We start from the raw sequence: 16402 nt of genomic DNA on the forward strand, positions 1-16402 counted from the left end.
GACACTGTGCAGGACTCACCCATTGTCACGGTCACCAGTTTGATGAGCTGCGAGTCCAAAACAAGGCAGCTCTCAGGCCTGCAGTACTAACAATATTTTTAAAGAGTTATGTCTTTATCTTGGGATTCCTGCATAGCTCTGCAAAGCATTCCTTTGCCATGGAAGTTAATTAAATAAAACATAAAACTGTTTATTGCATTACACGGGCAACGTCCAGCAGCCCTCGACTTGATTTGACTTTGAAAGGAGTTTGGACAGAGGGGATGGGACAAGCTCAAAATTTAACTTACTTTTTCCAAACATACGAAGTATATTGTTATAACACTACCTCTGCAGAATATGCAAAAAGCCAAGGAGTCAGGAGAGCTGCCAAATGTGTTCATTTCCCCCAAGTTACCTCTGTTTAAATTATAGTTTCTCAAGGGCAGCGAGGGTATCTCACTTGAAGACTAATAAAAAAATTGCAAGACTATATTCCAATGCACAGACTGCAAATAAAACATCTAATAATTCAAGACCAGGTAGGGGTGCCAGTGAAATGTATTTTTAAAAGAGCTGTTGGCATTTTAAAATAAAAATCAAAAGATTTACTTGTTTTACACAAAAAAAAAAAAAAAAAAGATCTAGCCCTGAGCATCCAACCCTGCCTCACTATGAATTCTTGAAAATTCTACCGTGTAAAGTCTAAGTTTCTGCTGTAGATTTGGAGAAACGTAATAGGAAGAGTAGCCCATTAACACAGAAGTAGGTTGAGCCTGTCACAGTTTTAATAAGCAACTAACGTTCAATTTCTAGGCAGGCAAGACAAGCAACCTCTCTCTCTACTCCTCTCCAGACTTCTAAACTGCTGAGAAACATAAAACATGCAGCAAAAGACCTCAGTTTAAGCTTTCAGTATGAACTCAGACACCTACGTGCTTAAGTCACTGTTGAAAATCAAAGGTAAGTGCTGTTGAAAATTTTACTCCCTGCCATCTTTTCCAAAGAAGCAAACAGGCCTTCTCCTCACACCACTTACTTGGACATGAAAGCACCGCATCTTATTCTGGCATCACTCCCCTCAGGAAAAAGAAGTTCTGGACTGTGCAGCACATCAACCAGCACCGAGAATTCAGCTTGCATCATGGGAGTGAACTGCTGCTCCAAGGAGGACACTACATCCTAGAGAAAAAGAAGAAGAATGTCATTCATAACTCTGGCCAAGAAAACTAGAAGAGCATTGCCATGGAGTTGCACAATACTGTGCGATGGGCTATTTGACCCACTTGTGACAGCCAGCAGCAAGAGCCCCTGTTAGGCAAGGTGACAGGAAAGCAACCTCCAGCCTTTCTTCATGCCGCTCCTCCGGGGGGGGGGGGGTAAGGCATGCGTTACTATCTACCTTGCTGTTCTCTCAAATTTCTCCTCTGCAGTAATGCCTGCAAAACACTCAGCAACAGTCAAGATGATGGTGTGCTGGAAGATCACCCGAGGTGTCGCTTCCTTGGTATTTAGGGCTCCTCCATTTGTCTGGGTCCTGCTGTTTTCTTAGTTCATGAACTCCTAATGTTGTTTAACTACTACATGCACAAGGTGATCTCCACCTTACAGGTATTCTCCAGTGATACAATTCTGATGTAATGGCTCCTAAACCCCCCAGTACCTCCTCTCCAGCCAAAACAGGACATGTGACCATGAAAAGGCAGAAAGGAGATCCTTCTCTGCGAACCACTTTGGGGAAAAAAGAACATACTTCCTACCCCTCTCTATTGACCTATGTAGGAGCCAAATTCGGATCGTGGATCAAAAGGCTCTGCACGTTGGCTTCACTTGGAACGGACACCAGAGAAGAGCTGAAACCTCTGCTCCCCCCATCTAGAAGTGCAAAGGTCACCATCATCCAGCACTAAAAATGCAATGAGTCTGTCTCCGGTGTTTCCCACATCTGGCACATATTAGACAAACGCACTGCCACAACTACTGCCCAAGCCATTTGCTGTTTTCATACCTGTAGTTTTTCTATTATATTCCTGTAATCCCAGGCAGGGCCACCAAGAGCTTCTTTAAAACGCGGTCCACTGCGGGCTGACATTCTCCACCCCATGGCTGCCCTCTGCACCATGTTAGAGTGACTCTTCATGAACAAGGTGTTGACCTGGCTGTCCAAATCCACTGGAATTGCAATCCCACGGTTCTTTGCTTTAAAAGAAGAAGAAGAAGAAGAATTTTACAGTGGCAAAAGCTTGAAAATCTTACGAAGATCGTGCAAGCAAAATCCTGATACTCTTGAAGTTAAGTGGCAGGGGGATCTCACTTCAACAGGTTTTAAAAATGAGATGAGGATGATTTCCAGTATATATTTTCATATGTACAGATGTGGGTTTTTTTAAAAACAGAAATTTTTTTTTACTAACTTTACAAAAAAAACAGATCCAGAGATATTAATAAGAGTAACAGAGTATGTTTTACTCTATTCAGAAGTAAATTCAAAAATTCTTCTTTCTAGTGGACATATGCACATTTAGCCAATTTATCCCAAGTGCAATTTGTTGCTTTTCTATTTCTCTTGCAAAGACCTTGAAGAACCAAGTGCATACAAATTAAATTTGAAAAACACTCTCTCCTCTCTCTCCCGTCAGTTTCCTATACAGCCAGGGTTGTTAAACCATGGGGTTTCTGGATGCCACTGCAATATAACTGATAGTTAATAAACGTGTGATAGTTTAACTGACAGTTAAACAAATTTAACCAATAGTTTAAAAAATGAAATTTTTCTTTTCTTTTTTTTTTTTTTTTTTAGACTTGAGGGGTAGGAAGTGACAAAAGACAGAATATCAGAAAGGAAAAAAAAACCTGAGGAAAGACTTGCACGAATTCTTACGGGCATCCACTATTAAACTACTATTGCATCCTGAACTGTCATTTGAAAAGGAAGTTTGAAAGACAATGTTAGAGGCTATCTGCCCTCTCCCCTGCACAAAAATCTTTGTGTGAGCTGCATCTCTCCATTCCACTGGAGATCAGAGTGACATTCTTCTACGGTTCAGCATGAGTTGTCTGAAATTCCACAAATAAACAAGAGATCGATGCAGTAATATCTCTGTTTGAAAGATTAGGTCACACTCTGGTAATTAGGCATTGTATCCTACGTCATTTCTCTTAATTTCCATGACACAGCTTACGTTTAATAAAGACTGTGAAGTAAAATGGAGAAGCAGTTCTAGTTCATTTGTTATAATGATTAATAACAACTAATTTTTCAGTTTTGCTTACTGAAACAAGGTGAATTTTTAAAAAAGCTTTAGCCCATATTACCGTTCTGCACAACGTTCCTCTGAGGCGCGTCCCCACCACCCTGCACTACTGTGCACACTTTCCACAGTAGCAGAGGAAGGCATCAAAAATATTCCACCCCTCCCTCCCAGTTCTTAAAACATATACAACTTTTAAGTCCTGAACTTGTGAAGTCAACAGATGCCCTTCTTTGCTAAACAGCCTATGCATCAAACCCCACAGGAGTACGTGCGAGCAGAGAGTCAGGCGTACAGCTCTGATGAATGAAGGCTCGTGTGCTGCCAAGCGCGGTGAGTCACCCATCCCAGGCAGAAACTTTCTCTTCCCCCGAATACGATATTTTAATGGCAGCATTTATTATAAACCTAAATTTGGCTGTGACATCTCAACCGCCAATCTCAGAGATTACGGCACGGGTGCTCTGTCACGCGTGTCCTCATCCCTTTAATAGCTCCCGCGGGTGCAGGGCACCCTCCTCTCTCCCCACTGCAAGGGTGTATCCTGATGCAGGACCAGGGCCTCCACCTGCGCATTAGGCTGTTTAACTGGGGCAGAAGACAGATCTCTTAACTCTATTTCTGGTAGAGACTTTCTTTTAAACAGTTTGCCATGGGGAATAATAAAAAAAAAAAAATTTCTTAGGTCAAGACGGGAAGACACATTTCCCCACAACCGTATACGAATCCTCAGCAGCAGATGTACAGCAGTTTCCACGCTGGTAATTGACTTTTCCTCTCCACTCTCTATTTGTTTTGAAGGCAACGTTCCTGATTATCATGAGGAAAATACTATGTATGGCTGGCCATTATTTCTAATGACTGTTTTTCCATATTATTTGACTGGGTTATTTTTCAAAACACATTTGCCCTGTTGCTGCTCACTTTGGTACAGAAGTGCATTAAAGTTCTGCCAGTGTGGGTAGGGTGCTGCAGCCCATTAATCCAATTTATTGTGTCCTAATGTCAGTCACCGGAATGTTATCGGACAATGCTCACTTCTCAGTTTAAGCGGTATGTATGCAGAATCCTGATATATCCAGGAATAAATTTAGCAATGGGGAGCACGCTGTTCAGAGGAAAACCCAGACTTCTGCAGTCCTATAGATGGCATTTGAAGTTAACAACTTCCATCAGCGTCTGCAGAGCAGTCAAGGACTATGATTGTTCAAAGAGTTGCAGCTAATTAAAACTATCACAAAGAAAACCAGAGAGAGAAGAAAAAAAAAATACTCCTTTGTTTTGAACAGTTCTTATATGTATAATTCCATTTGTAATTAAGATTTGTATTGGTTGTCAAAGGGCACTGTTGAAGTCTAAGCTATAAACAAAGCCTTTGTCTTCTTATTTCTTTGCAGCTTGTAGAAAGTTTATCTTTCATTTGTTTCACATTTCATTATTTAAAACAACATGAAACATATTTTTACATTTTGGAAAGCTGATGAACAAATGTGAACATAAATATTTATTTTTAATTTAGGTGTTGTAGTCTGCTTTCCTCTTCAAAATGTGTCAATCTCCCTTAAAGTATGAACATAAAATATTTAAAAGCATGTTTATTTTTGTTCCACTTAGAAAGACTTTTGGACAGCACTCAAACTTGCAAAGTAGGGTTAGATCTGGTAGACAAAGGAGCCAGGAGGGGGTAAAATTCTGTCTTTCTGTCATCTGACTAGTGAACTTGGGAAAAAAAAACCAAACATGCTGCATGGCTGTATGCAAACTGGTACCATAGGTATGTAGCAGAATACTTACCATAATGGACTACAACATGTCTTCAGGTAAGGTAAATTCTGCCTTGCAGTGGAGGGCACAGCGCTGGCTTGCATATATACACACACACAAACACTGCCCAATTCCTACCTAGGACACCCTGCACAGGGCTAATTACACCCTGAATACACTACACTGTTTTCCCAATGTCAGAGGAAACACAATTTGCTGAGAAATCCTTTGCACGACTAATTCCCAATCTGCTGCTCGCAATTATGCTGTCAGCAATAGCCACAGTGGAGCCAAGCCGAGCCAAGCCAGCAAACGGTGCCCGTGGAAATAGTAAGCTGCCAACGCAGCCAGGTCACAGTAAAATGTTCTGCTCTGTGCTGGATGGTTCTGTGTGTATCCAGTGCATCAGCAGCTTTCCTCTCCTTTACTGTTTAAACTATGAAAAAGTACTCTGAGATGGGGACTCAAAAGAAAAGGGCAACATTAACGTCGAGAATCAAGTAGCTGAAAATCAAGCTGCTCTCTACAAGTGAGCTGGACTCCACCAAAGCCCCCAGAGCACAGTCCAGCTGCCAACAGAAGGGCTGGAATGGGCTGAGATGGGTTTTGTGAAATTACCTGCATGCAGTCCTCTTCACAGAAGCACAGAAACTGGAAGTAAAAGGACCTATTTCAGGAATGCTTGCTGAACACTGGCCTTTCGTTACACTGCCTACCCGAGCCGTAGGATCAATTTAGCACTCAGGATTTCCAGGAAGCGGCCCTTGCCTGTAATTTTCCTTGGAAGCCCATTCTTCAGAGTAATCCATCTTGCCATGAGGAAGCTTGCCGTTCTCCTTGATATTCCCACCTAGCGCTCCCTAATTTTAAATTTCACTCCATTAGCTTTTGTAGTATATACAAAATACAACAGTATTTAGTGGCTTCATGGCTATTTAGTACGCACTTTGCACTACCCTAAGCCGCCCCTGGTGTGGGTTTTCCGGGGGACATGCAGGTGTTTCACCCCTTAGAACACCTCAAGGAGGAGCGTGACAGGCAATCTGGGTCACCAAAAAGCCAGAGCTGTACCTGGCTGGGAAGCCTTTACTCTCCTCGCTGTTTACGCCCTTCTGGTAGTCGCAGACAACTATATCATGTTCTCCCACACTTCCCAGTTGTCACTTAACGGAGCGATGCATATTTAGTTCAATTAATTTTGCTCCATAAATCAGTCTCTCCAGCTCCTTAATCATTTACTGACTGCTTAACAAATGCATTTGGAGGGAGAGACACTAATGCTAGCAACAGCAAGACTTTTTAAGGGAAATAAAAGCTTTGTGTAGACAAGACACAAACCTGCCAATCTTGTACCCTTCACTTGGATGTTTTTTTCTAACAGAAAATCTACGCTAAAATATTTATCAGTCTGTAAAAAGATCATCATTGAATTTTTCTTGCAATTAGGGAAACACAAACAGTTAAAATAGAATAAAATATGTGCTTCATATGAAATGTATTCTTCTTGTTGTCAAAAAAGTAACAACAGGATAATTATTTTATTTGAACTAAAAATTGAAAATGAAGGTCTAGCTTTTTATAAAATGGAAAAAAGATTTTAAAACTCAAATGGGAAGTAAAATGAAGTATTTTCAGGGCTGAAAAAATTCTTACAGGAAAGTTCATCTATATGGACATTAAAATATGCACAATCATTCCAAAGAAGCAATAAAACGTAACCTAGATTTTACGTTTAATGTTTCCTGTTTGTAATTTGTCAGGGAAAAGGAAAAGGCTTTAGAGGTCATAAAAGCATGGTCAGGAAGGACCATAGGAGAGTTCTTTTGATTCTGTACAAAGGGGTATTGGTGAGCTGAAATTGGTGAATAAATACTCAACTAGAAAGGACTTCACTACTCCTTCAGACCATCTGCTCTCTGTTACAGACAACCCATATCTTTTGAAAAATGTATCGAGCCCCGTTTAAAATGAAGCTAGCTTTTCTGCCGTCCCTCCTCCCTCCATTTTCTCTTGGCCCGCTGACCAAGGACATCCTTCCAAAGTTGGTCCCAAACCTCTGATTTACAATCTAAATTCATTTAGGTTACTTACAACCTAGCGTAATTTCTGTCCAGTTGATTTCGGGTCAGCCCTGTCCTTTCACTGAAATGTCTCTTCTCCGTGACTATTTATCTTCCTAAGTACTTTTAGAGAGCAACAACACAGGTCTTTGTTTTGCTAGGCAAATCAGGTGGGGCTCCTGGAGTCTCTTTCTTCTAATACAGTTGTCCTTTCCCCCAACCATCGCAGCAGTACTTCCTCCGTACCTGTTCCAGTTTTGAACTTATGAATAGCAGTCTTACAGGACTCGCCTCCCATTTTGTAGGATTCTCCTTTTGCTTCTCCTGCACAGCATCCTAGAGCATAATCTGATAATGACTAATGTAATTTGGCTTGCTAACAGATTGTTTTTAAAAGGGTCTGTCTAGAGAAATAGTCTAACAAAATGCAGGTTCCTATCTGCCACTGTTTACTCATCTGGGAAATTCCAATTATTTCATTATCAGTGGTAACGGCACAGCCATACGCATACTACATCCCTGGGATACACACACAGTATCAGAGGGAAGATGCAATTTGTAAAAACATAAGGGAGGAAGCTAATGGTACTACAGAGACAAGAGTATAATGCAACTAGATTTGACCTTGTAACAGAAAACTGATGCTCGGGGGTGAAGAGACAAGAATCACCACTTAAGAAGCAAAGAGAGTTCTTCACATGGGTCCTGAAAGACTGGTCAGCCCTGGGAGAAAGACCCTGCTCCACTACAATTTAAGATATACAATCCAGATCTTTAGTTGTGAGGACAGGTGATATTCCCCAGTTTTACCATATGGAAAGACAGTAGATGGTTTAAAATACAAACTTTGAGACTGGCCTCCACCCTTCTCAATCTTGCAAAGATTATAAAATGCAGGAACTGAAAGTCCTTTGATAATGAATTCATTTGAAATAAATGAAACCATTAGACATCTTAGTTGTTCTGTTTTCACAAAGATCAGGGGACCTTTTAAACATTTTTCATTTGTAGCTATTTTACCAGAGAGATGGAAGCTGGTTTTTGGACTGTATTTTCAAGCAAAAGCTCAGTCCTATGTAATAACTGAGAAAAAGCAAAAGCGATATATGTATAATGTGTTAATTCCCATTACTGTGATAATCCTATGAACAAGACACATTAATATACATCTATTCTTTCATAAGTGTTTCTATTCCTGCCAGGTAGCCAAATGTTTACTGGACAATAAAAATCTGATGCAGGCTGGTGTCCATGTGTTCCAAATCTCCTGGAGCCACAGAGGGGTCTGCTGAAGAAGAGAAGCAAACCTCTGTGCTTCTCTTGCTGAACTGGAGGCAGATAACTGCCTGGAGACAAAGCAGCAAGTGAAGCTTGAAAAGCTTATGAAGCTTTTCCCAAGTGGTCAAGTGGAGTTGAAGTACCAGGGTTATAGGAAATTAGCTTCTGCAGCATATCCTTTTGTTGACCTGAAAGATAATGCACCTTCTTACATTGCTCATAAGAAGACAGATGTAATGATCTTAAGCTCTTGAGGCAATACTCACATCCACCTGCCAGCAACAAACTAGTACGCACTGAGCAGAATGTATGTTGCTTAAACTTGCTCTGAAATGGGTCTTTTATACGTGCATTATTGTATGGATCTTTGATATCTTGGGAAATCTGTGTATGATCTTTCTTCCTCCTGAGATTCATTTCTAAATCCAAGGCAACGACACACACACCAAAAAAAAAAATCATGTTTGTTCTTTCAACTCTATACTACATTTATTTTCCATCAAAAGTCTTTGGTCCCTGCTGTAAATCTGTCCAATACTCTATCTCTCTGATATAGGCAAAATCTTTCTAGAGGTTTTTTTTTTTTCCTAAACCCTGCTGTGAAACATGAAGGCCTTAACATTAAAGCTGTCAGACTCTCAAGTCAAAAAAAAAAAAAAAAGGCAGAAGAGTGCTCACAGATGCCTAGCCAAAATTCAAACATAGTCCACACACACAGCCAGCAGAAGAGGCAAAAAAAAAGGCTGCCCTGTTTGTATTATGGAAGAAACCTCTGCCTTCTCAAAGAGAGGCACCATTTTGTGTGGTGGAACACCCGATAGAGAAAGGCACCGGGCACACACTGTAATCACAAAAGGGCCTCGATTTTAGAAGCCACTGGTACCCCCAGCTGGGACAGTTTTTCCAAAGCTTTCAGCAGCGCAGAGCAGGCCTACTCAATTAGCCCAGGCAAGACACGTTTGGCACTGTGCCTAAAAATACTGAGTATCACCAGTGGTTAAAATCTCCGCTAGCCAGCCAAACTTTTGCACAGGGGTGTTTGTTAAAAACTCTGCTTCCACTTCTTCTCCAGCTAACTTGGTCTTCGGGGAAACCCCCCTCACCTCTTCCCTTATACTCCCTTTCTGCACCGTCAAACTGAAACACCAAACAAAAACGTGTGGCAATTTGGTAACGCAACACAATACGATTTTACCATGCTGGAAATTGATATTAGTGATGAATCCTGAAACAGTTACTACAGTATGGACAAGAAAATCGGTAATATGCATGCTAACACGTGCTTTCGGGAGGGCAGCTGTGAGGCTGCCGGACCCATGGCAGCCCCAGGTGATGCACAGGCAAAGTCCCAGAGGAGGCCGGGGGTGATGCCCTTCACAGCAGCTCAGCTCCACTCTGCCACGCCTGAGAGCGCCCCAGGCATGGCTGGGGTCCCGTGGGTGGGAAGCCAGAGTAGCAAGAAGGTTGGACTCATAGGACAGCACAAGAGCATACTTCGGGGGGGGGGGGGCGGGAAACAACCGTAAACCATCTCCATAAAACAGAAAAATGAAAGAAAGAAAAGACTACAGCGGAGGTAGAAATTAAATTCACCAAACAGGGAACAAAGTCACATACCTGAAGAAAACTCCAGACACCAGCCATGCCTTGCATTTGGGCTTTCCCCTTGGCTCCCCCAGGAACAAGAGGCCCACAGAAGATGACCTACCAAAGACCACCAGCCCTTTCACGTGCTGGTGCACCTGGCCAAGGGGCTGGATCTGCCAGCCCAGTAAGGTGACCCATGCTTTCCCTGGCAGGCTGCTGTGGGGACGAGTTCAACGTGGCTCTACGCTCAGGCGTCTACAGATACCCTTATCTCGGTGAGATAATGCAGCAACCTGAGCTAGAATTTAATTTTAGGTGTAGCTCTACAGAAATGAAGACACCGAGCTGTCTAGAAGCACAAATAGGGCATGCTCCATCTCAAAAATACTCTCACCTGCCCTACTACTTCTCCCTTTTCCCAGACTCCCCAAGGAATCTTATTCTACAAGTAACCAGAATGACTGACTTTTAGAAACTACCTTGAATAATCCCTTTTTCTGTCATGGCATAGGACTTTAAAATTGTATTCACAGAAATTTAACTTAAGAATGAACTTTTGCCAGTCTCAGTTACGTACTGGCAAAGAATCTTTTTTTTTTATTTTAGGCTAAGAAGTTTTAAATCTTCCATTTTAACATGGTATTTGAATTTATTTGAAAGCATGTAACTTATTAGCTGCCTTGAGGACCAAATTTAGTCTCAGTGCCAGTGCAAGGCAGTATTCCCCTGACAAAGCTGACAGCGTAACAGCAGCAAAAGATTTGGCCTAATGGTGAGGAGTAAGCAGAGAAGCTATGGAGTGGCACAGGTGTGGTTTCCATTCTCAGCTCCCCGATGGGACAAAACCTGAACAAGCCCAGGACTGTGACTGACAATAATGAATGCATCTCCCAGGAACTGAGGGGAAAAATGATGGGTGTTCTCCCATGCACAATTGCTGTGCATGGCTGCTTACAACAGCTTGTGCAAACGTAGCCCAGCATGACTAGAAATGCCCAGGTTTTCTCTAGCGTATGTTGTGTTTTAATATCATAACTTGCTTGAGGTAAAGTTCAGCCATCGCTCACTTAGCAAACTCATCTCTCTGACCTACAGGTTTCACCTAACAGCCCTATTCAATGGGACAGATTTGAATGGGTTACAAAAGCAGGAAGAATTTAGCCTCAGAAAGTGGGATTTCTGAAATCACCACTGTCACAATTTCAGGATGGTAGAAGCAAATTAAAAACTGTTCAACCTCAAGTAAGTCTGATCTTATAACACAGAGAACAGTAATGAAAGTAAAATCTGCCACCTACCCACTTCAGCCAAAGTCTTGATACATGACTCCACTGAGGCTTTCTGCGTTGGGTTTGGCCAGGTACAGTTGTAAATTCTAAAAGCAGACTGCAGCAGCTGAATAAAAATAGGCTGGTGTGTCTGAAAACAAAAAGATAAACACAGAATTTTACCCTTTAGAATCTCCTTACAGCTGCCCTAGGGTTCGACACAATGTAAAGCACAAGCAAGGGATTTTTAGCTTGTAGACTCAAGTTACTACTCCATTAAATTCCCTTTGCTCTTCAGGACTGGAAGGAACAGAAATCAATGCTGCACCTCTAAAAAGGCCAAATCATGCAATTTTTCTTCAGATCACCACTGATATCAAGCAAACACAGTACAGAGCAGAAGGACGGAGGAGTCTTCCCAGTTCTCAGGTATATGTCCCTTTTGTCATAGGACACAGCATTTTTCTGATACAAACAGAAAGATAGACCATTATTCTGCAAAGGTACTCCCCTCCAATGAATTCATAAGAGCCAGGAGTAAATCTGACCATACTGCGCTGTCTACTGGTTCAGAGCTGTAAGTGATAAAAATTAAGAGTAAGTGTTTTAAAGAGGAATTAAGCTGCTAGCCAGTGGCATGAGAGGGGACAGAGAAATTAAAGGAAGATATAAAGATACAGCATTCCTATCTGGGTAGCAGAAGGTATCTCATTAATGGTCTGAATTACATATTTGTCTGTGTCTATTTTCCTTACCTGGAGGCTGGTGCTGTTATCTGAAAATGGCGAATTGAAGAAGCCACTCACAATGTTCATTACAGGCTCAGTGACATATTTCTCCAGAGATGTGTCTGCATGTTTACGATCCGTGGTTGTGTTACAAACCTACGGGGAAAAAGGAGGAACAATGAGATTTAGTTCTTTTAAATAAGCAAGCCTTGTTTTTTTGTATTTATTATAACACATGTAATATTTCTTCCTAATACAAAACCAAATTATCTTTATACAAAATCTATCAGGGATAACTATCTTAGAGTTCAAGCTGTATTTGTGATAGCTTATCTTTCTTCTTGGAAGTCCACGTTGTCTTTTGAATACCCTTCCCTTCTGAACTAGCTCTTTTTGGCTGGCTGTGCTAAATCAGCACATCGCATGCCCATTACACATTTATAGAATCTTAGAATGGTTTGGGTTGGAAGGAACCTTCAAGATCATCTAGTTCCAACACCCCTGCCATGGGCAGGGACACCCTCCACTAGACCAGGTTGCCCAAAGCCTCATCCAACCTGGCCTTGAACACTTCCAGGGATGGGGCATCCACAACTTCTCTGGGCAACCTGTTCCAGTGCCTCACCACTCTAACAGTAAAGAATTTCTTCCTAATATCTAATCTAAATCTACCCTCTTTTAGTTTAAAATTAGACAGATTCAGGAAGAAAATGGGCATTTCCTCCCATTGTGGGGCTGGCTGGAAGAGACTTTAGAGACAGATGAGAAAAAACACCTTAGGTTAGAAAGATTTCATGAGACGTTCAACTTCTCTCTACAATCACCACAAATGGGTGGCAAAGATAAAGCTCATTTGCAGGGAAAACGTTAAAAAAGGGGGAAAGAAAGGAAATAGCATAGTCAATACCAACAGCCTTAGGATTGTAAAGTGCAAGGCAGACAGCATTACTTAGGAAAGCCACATGGGGAAAGTACGAAAGACAAGCTAAAAACAATGAAAGTAGAGGATGGATGGTACTGGCACAACTCTGGAGCACAGAAGGATGATTAAATGGTGGGAGGATTTGTACAAAAGATTCCTGAAGACACCCTTTGGTACAACACTAAAAGTTTGTTGCTGCATAAAGATGTCATACTTAAAGAAAGCAAAAAATTACTGGGGTGGATTGCATCCCTCAGTATTTATTTCTTTATTTCTTTTCAACATGTGCAGACATCTATACAGAATCATTTTGACTTTGTATATGTCAGTGGAAACAGTACTAAAAGGAGTCTACAGAGCGCCAAACACGGTGAGAAAAGCAAGATGCTCATACGACCTCTTCAACAGCCTTTAAATAAGCAGTTCTAGTCATGTTTAACAAGAAATAAAAGGTAAAGCTGTTCTCTTCTAGGGAATCTATGCGAAAGCAGAATTTATTTTTTTTAATAGACTTTTGGGGTAGCCTTCACATTACTATCTGAGCATTTAACACACAATCACGAACCTGTGCGCTACATACTTACCGTTACCTTGCTTTATGGATGGGAAACTGAAGTCCAGAGAAGCTGAGTGAATTGCTTGAGGTCATAGAGAAAAGTTGGTGACAGAAGCAGAAAGATAATACACAGCACCTGAATCTCACACAGCGCAAACATGCTCTCTAATTGCACACTGCCACTGTCACACTTGGACACTACAAGACAGCGATTTCACCAGGAGCGTTTTGAGGATGGTTACTGACGTGACATCTGAAAGCACCCACGTTCAGGGGAAGATACAGTTCACGGGAACACAAAAGCATTTTGAGTATAACACACAAGCATTGTCATAGGGTAGGCAGAGGAATAACCAAAGATAACTTGAGACCTACAGAAATAAGGCATCTTGAGCAGCTTTGCTTGTCTGCTTTTCTAAAATGTGTCAGATAAACAGGTCATGTCCCCACATACTGCATTTTTAATCACCCCAGGAAAGGAAAGATTTTGGTCAGAGAAGCAACAGTGGCTAAACTGAAATAGTAAACTCTTCAGCCCTTCAGTTTCGGGAAAAGAGTGACACCACCACCGCCCGCAGTCCTCACGGAGGTAACAGATTCAGTTAATAATCAAAACTTTTTTTGGAAAAAAGAAAAAAAAAAGGGGTCACAGAACTAAAAATCTCTTGAAGTTCGTCTGCTTTTAATTAATCTGCATGCCAATTTTGGCTGGAACCAGTAGCTCTGAGGCTCAGCACTTGCGATCCCAGTGGGAAGACAGGGAGCTGTGCAGTGCTAGCACGGTGAATTCAGAAATAGCCAAAACTAAATTCCAAAACGCTTTTAAGCTTTCCCCTTCGCTTGCCTAAAAAGCAGAGCCATATGTGGGGATGCCACTGTGCTCCAACACTGGTCTGAAAAATTCCCAGTGCAGAAGGAATTTGGAAATCCTCTCATTTGTTCTTATCCCTCTGCCCTTTGGGGACTGAAAGATGTTTCCCCATGGAAGAAAAAACCTGAAATGCATGAAATGGAGATGAGGATTGAGAAAGCAGTGTTTAAAAACCCCTTAAGAGGCTTTGGGACCGAAACTCCCATGAATAATACTTCAAAAATTCTGCAGAGAAAGCCAGGATGACTTTACAGCTGTCAGATCCTGGCTCTTTCTTTAATCCTGCTCAGACTACAGCTGCCGACTTACAGGCTGGGCCACACGCAGGAAAGGGAAGCCTTTCCTTCAGCAGCACCCACTTTGCTTAGCGCAACGCTTTAAGTCATCCACGGGAGAAAGTAGGTTGGCAGAAACCGTAGAAACAGGGTGTCTTTGAAAGCGCGACTGCTTTTGGCAAACCAAATTTATACGCGAATCCGCCTCATGCCTGCTTTGCAATGTATCATGTTGTTGAAAGAGAATGACAGTTGGGGACTAAATATTTCCTTCCTGAATCCAGAAACAGATTAAAAAAAAAAAAAGTTACTTTTTTTTTATATATATAAAAAAGGAAGGAATCCAACCTGAGGATAACACTCTCCGTCTTTCACCTTAGCGCTCTCTAATGACAGACTCAAAGCTCACAACTCACCCACTGACAGGCATTTGTAGCAGCTAAAAGAAAAGCATTTCCCCTTCCCTCATGCAAAAGCATTCCTTTTAGCTCACTGGAACACAGAGGATCAAAGGGCTCTTTTTCTAAATGCTTTGAAAGCTATTGTATCATCTTTCACGAGGCTGACAGCATTCTAACTGTCCTGGTAGCTACGTAACGCTGATGTATTTATAACACACGGGCTCTGCCTCGGCCCCAGAAAACCAAACCTGAACAAATATACTCAATAACATGGAAGATACAGCTACCACGGGGCCCTGGCTGAAGACCAGGGCAGGCCAGAGCACTTCTGACATGCTCTTTTAGCCGTTAACCAGGAAATTAAAAGGACTAATTAGACACCTGCCCTGAGGGCTTTACAGGAGAGCAAAATAAACCTCAATTTTGCCATTCAGTGCCAACAGCGCACGCACACACATACACAAAATACAGCATTAATAATACACTCCCTCTTCACCTCTGACAACCTGGAGTCTAATTTCTGTTATGAGAAGGGTATGTGAAAACAAGCTCAGTGGTCACGAGCATCAGGACAGCTCTACATCATTTGGCAGGGTGCAGATGGTCTCCAGGCTCATGAAGGGCCCCCTTTCTACATCTCTGCTTCTAGCCCAAGGGCAAAGAAAATTGGTCACGTTCAAGGGCTAGGGAGGGTAGTCTGTTTAGAGGTTCAGGGCCAGGACATGTCAGGGAAGGGCAATCCAGAAAGGGAATTAAGCAGGAGAAAATAATTCTTGGGGTAAAACCAGCAAAGTTAAAAATCAGAATCCCCCTCCAAGGAGGTTTCTGATCTTAATTTTCAAACGAGCTTGTTTAGTCCAGAAGGGCTTTCGTTGTGAAACACGACCACAGAGATAAGACAAACAGCAGGAAAATAGGGTTTGTAGAGGTCTCATTACTGCTGAAAATGGCTACCACCAAAAAAAGAGAGCACAAACATCTCTGTGTTAACCTGTTCTCAAAGCATGAATGCAAGAAACCCCAACCAAAAACCATTTATAAGGTCTCTGTTTCACAGAGAAACAAGCAGGTCCCAGTGCCTATTGTACAGCACAAGACTTTGCACTCAGTTTTCTCTTGGTCTTAATTTATGGTATCTTCTCCCAATAGGTTTCAAAGAAATTATTTTGTGGCATGCTGTTACTTTGGGTAAATATCCACTGCAGGACTGAACTGAGATTCTTTTACCTTTTCCTCTTTGATTTCAACAAAATGAAGAAGGCAAGTAGTGAAAACTTCAGAATTATAAAATGTAATGGACCATGGACTGGGAAAAGATAGGCATGCACTATGACAACATGCTCTATAACATCTCCAAAATACTGTCCAGCATCAAGGATCAAATACAGGCCCACCAGCACCAAAGACCTGTATGTCTACTTCTTGAGCAGAAAGAGCAACTCCATTAGTTGGTTTTAATATT

The 16402-nt window shown here is 41.8% G+C and overlaps 1 protein-coding gene across 3 annotated transcripts in view; it reads right to left on the reverse strand.

Annotated features, from left to right (window-relative positions):
- ITPR2 (inositol 1,4,5-trisphosphate receptor type 2) overlaps window positions 1–16402 on the reverse strand; it is a 263261-nt gene that overhangs the window by 119891 nt on the left and 126968 nt on the right. For all 3 annotated transcript variants that reach the window (XM_054827703.1, XM_054827693.1, XM_054827713.1), the window contains exons 33-36: window positions 11943–12071; window positions 11218–11338; window positions 1988–2178; window positions 1019–1161 (exon numbers count right to left, since the gene is read on the reverse strand). In XM_054827703.1, coding sequence (XP_054683678.1) covers window positions 1019–1161; window positions 1988–2178; window positions 11218–11338; window positions 11943–12071 — 584 coding nt within the window. The remainder of the gene's footprint in view (window positions 1–1018; window positions 1162–1987; window positions 2179–11217; window positions 11339–11942; window positions 12072–16402) is intronic.

The sequence above is a fragment of the Grus americana genome, chromosome 1 (genome assembly GCF_028858705.1).
Source record: "Grus americana isolate bGruAme1 chromosome 1, bGruAme1.mat, whole genome shotgun sequence".
NCBI classification, from domain to species: domain Eukaryota; kingdom Metazoa; phylum Chordata; class Aves; order Gruiformes; family Gruidae; genus Grus; species Grus americana.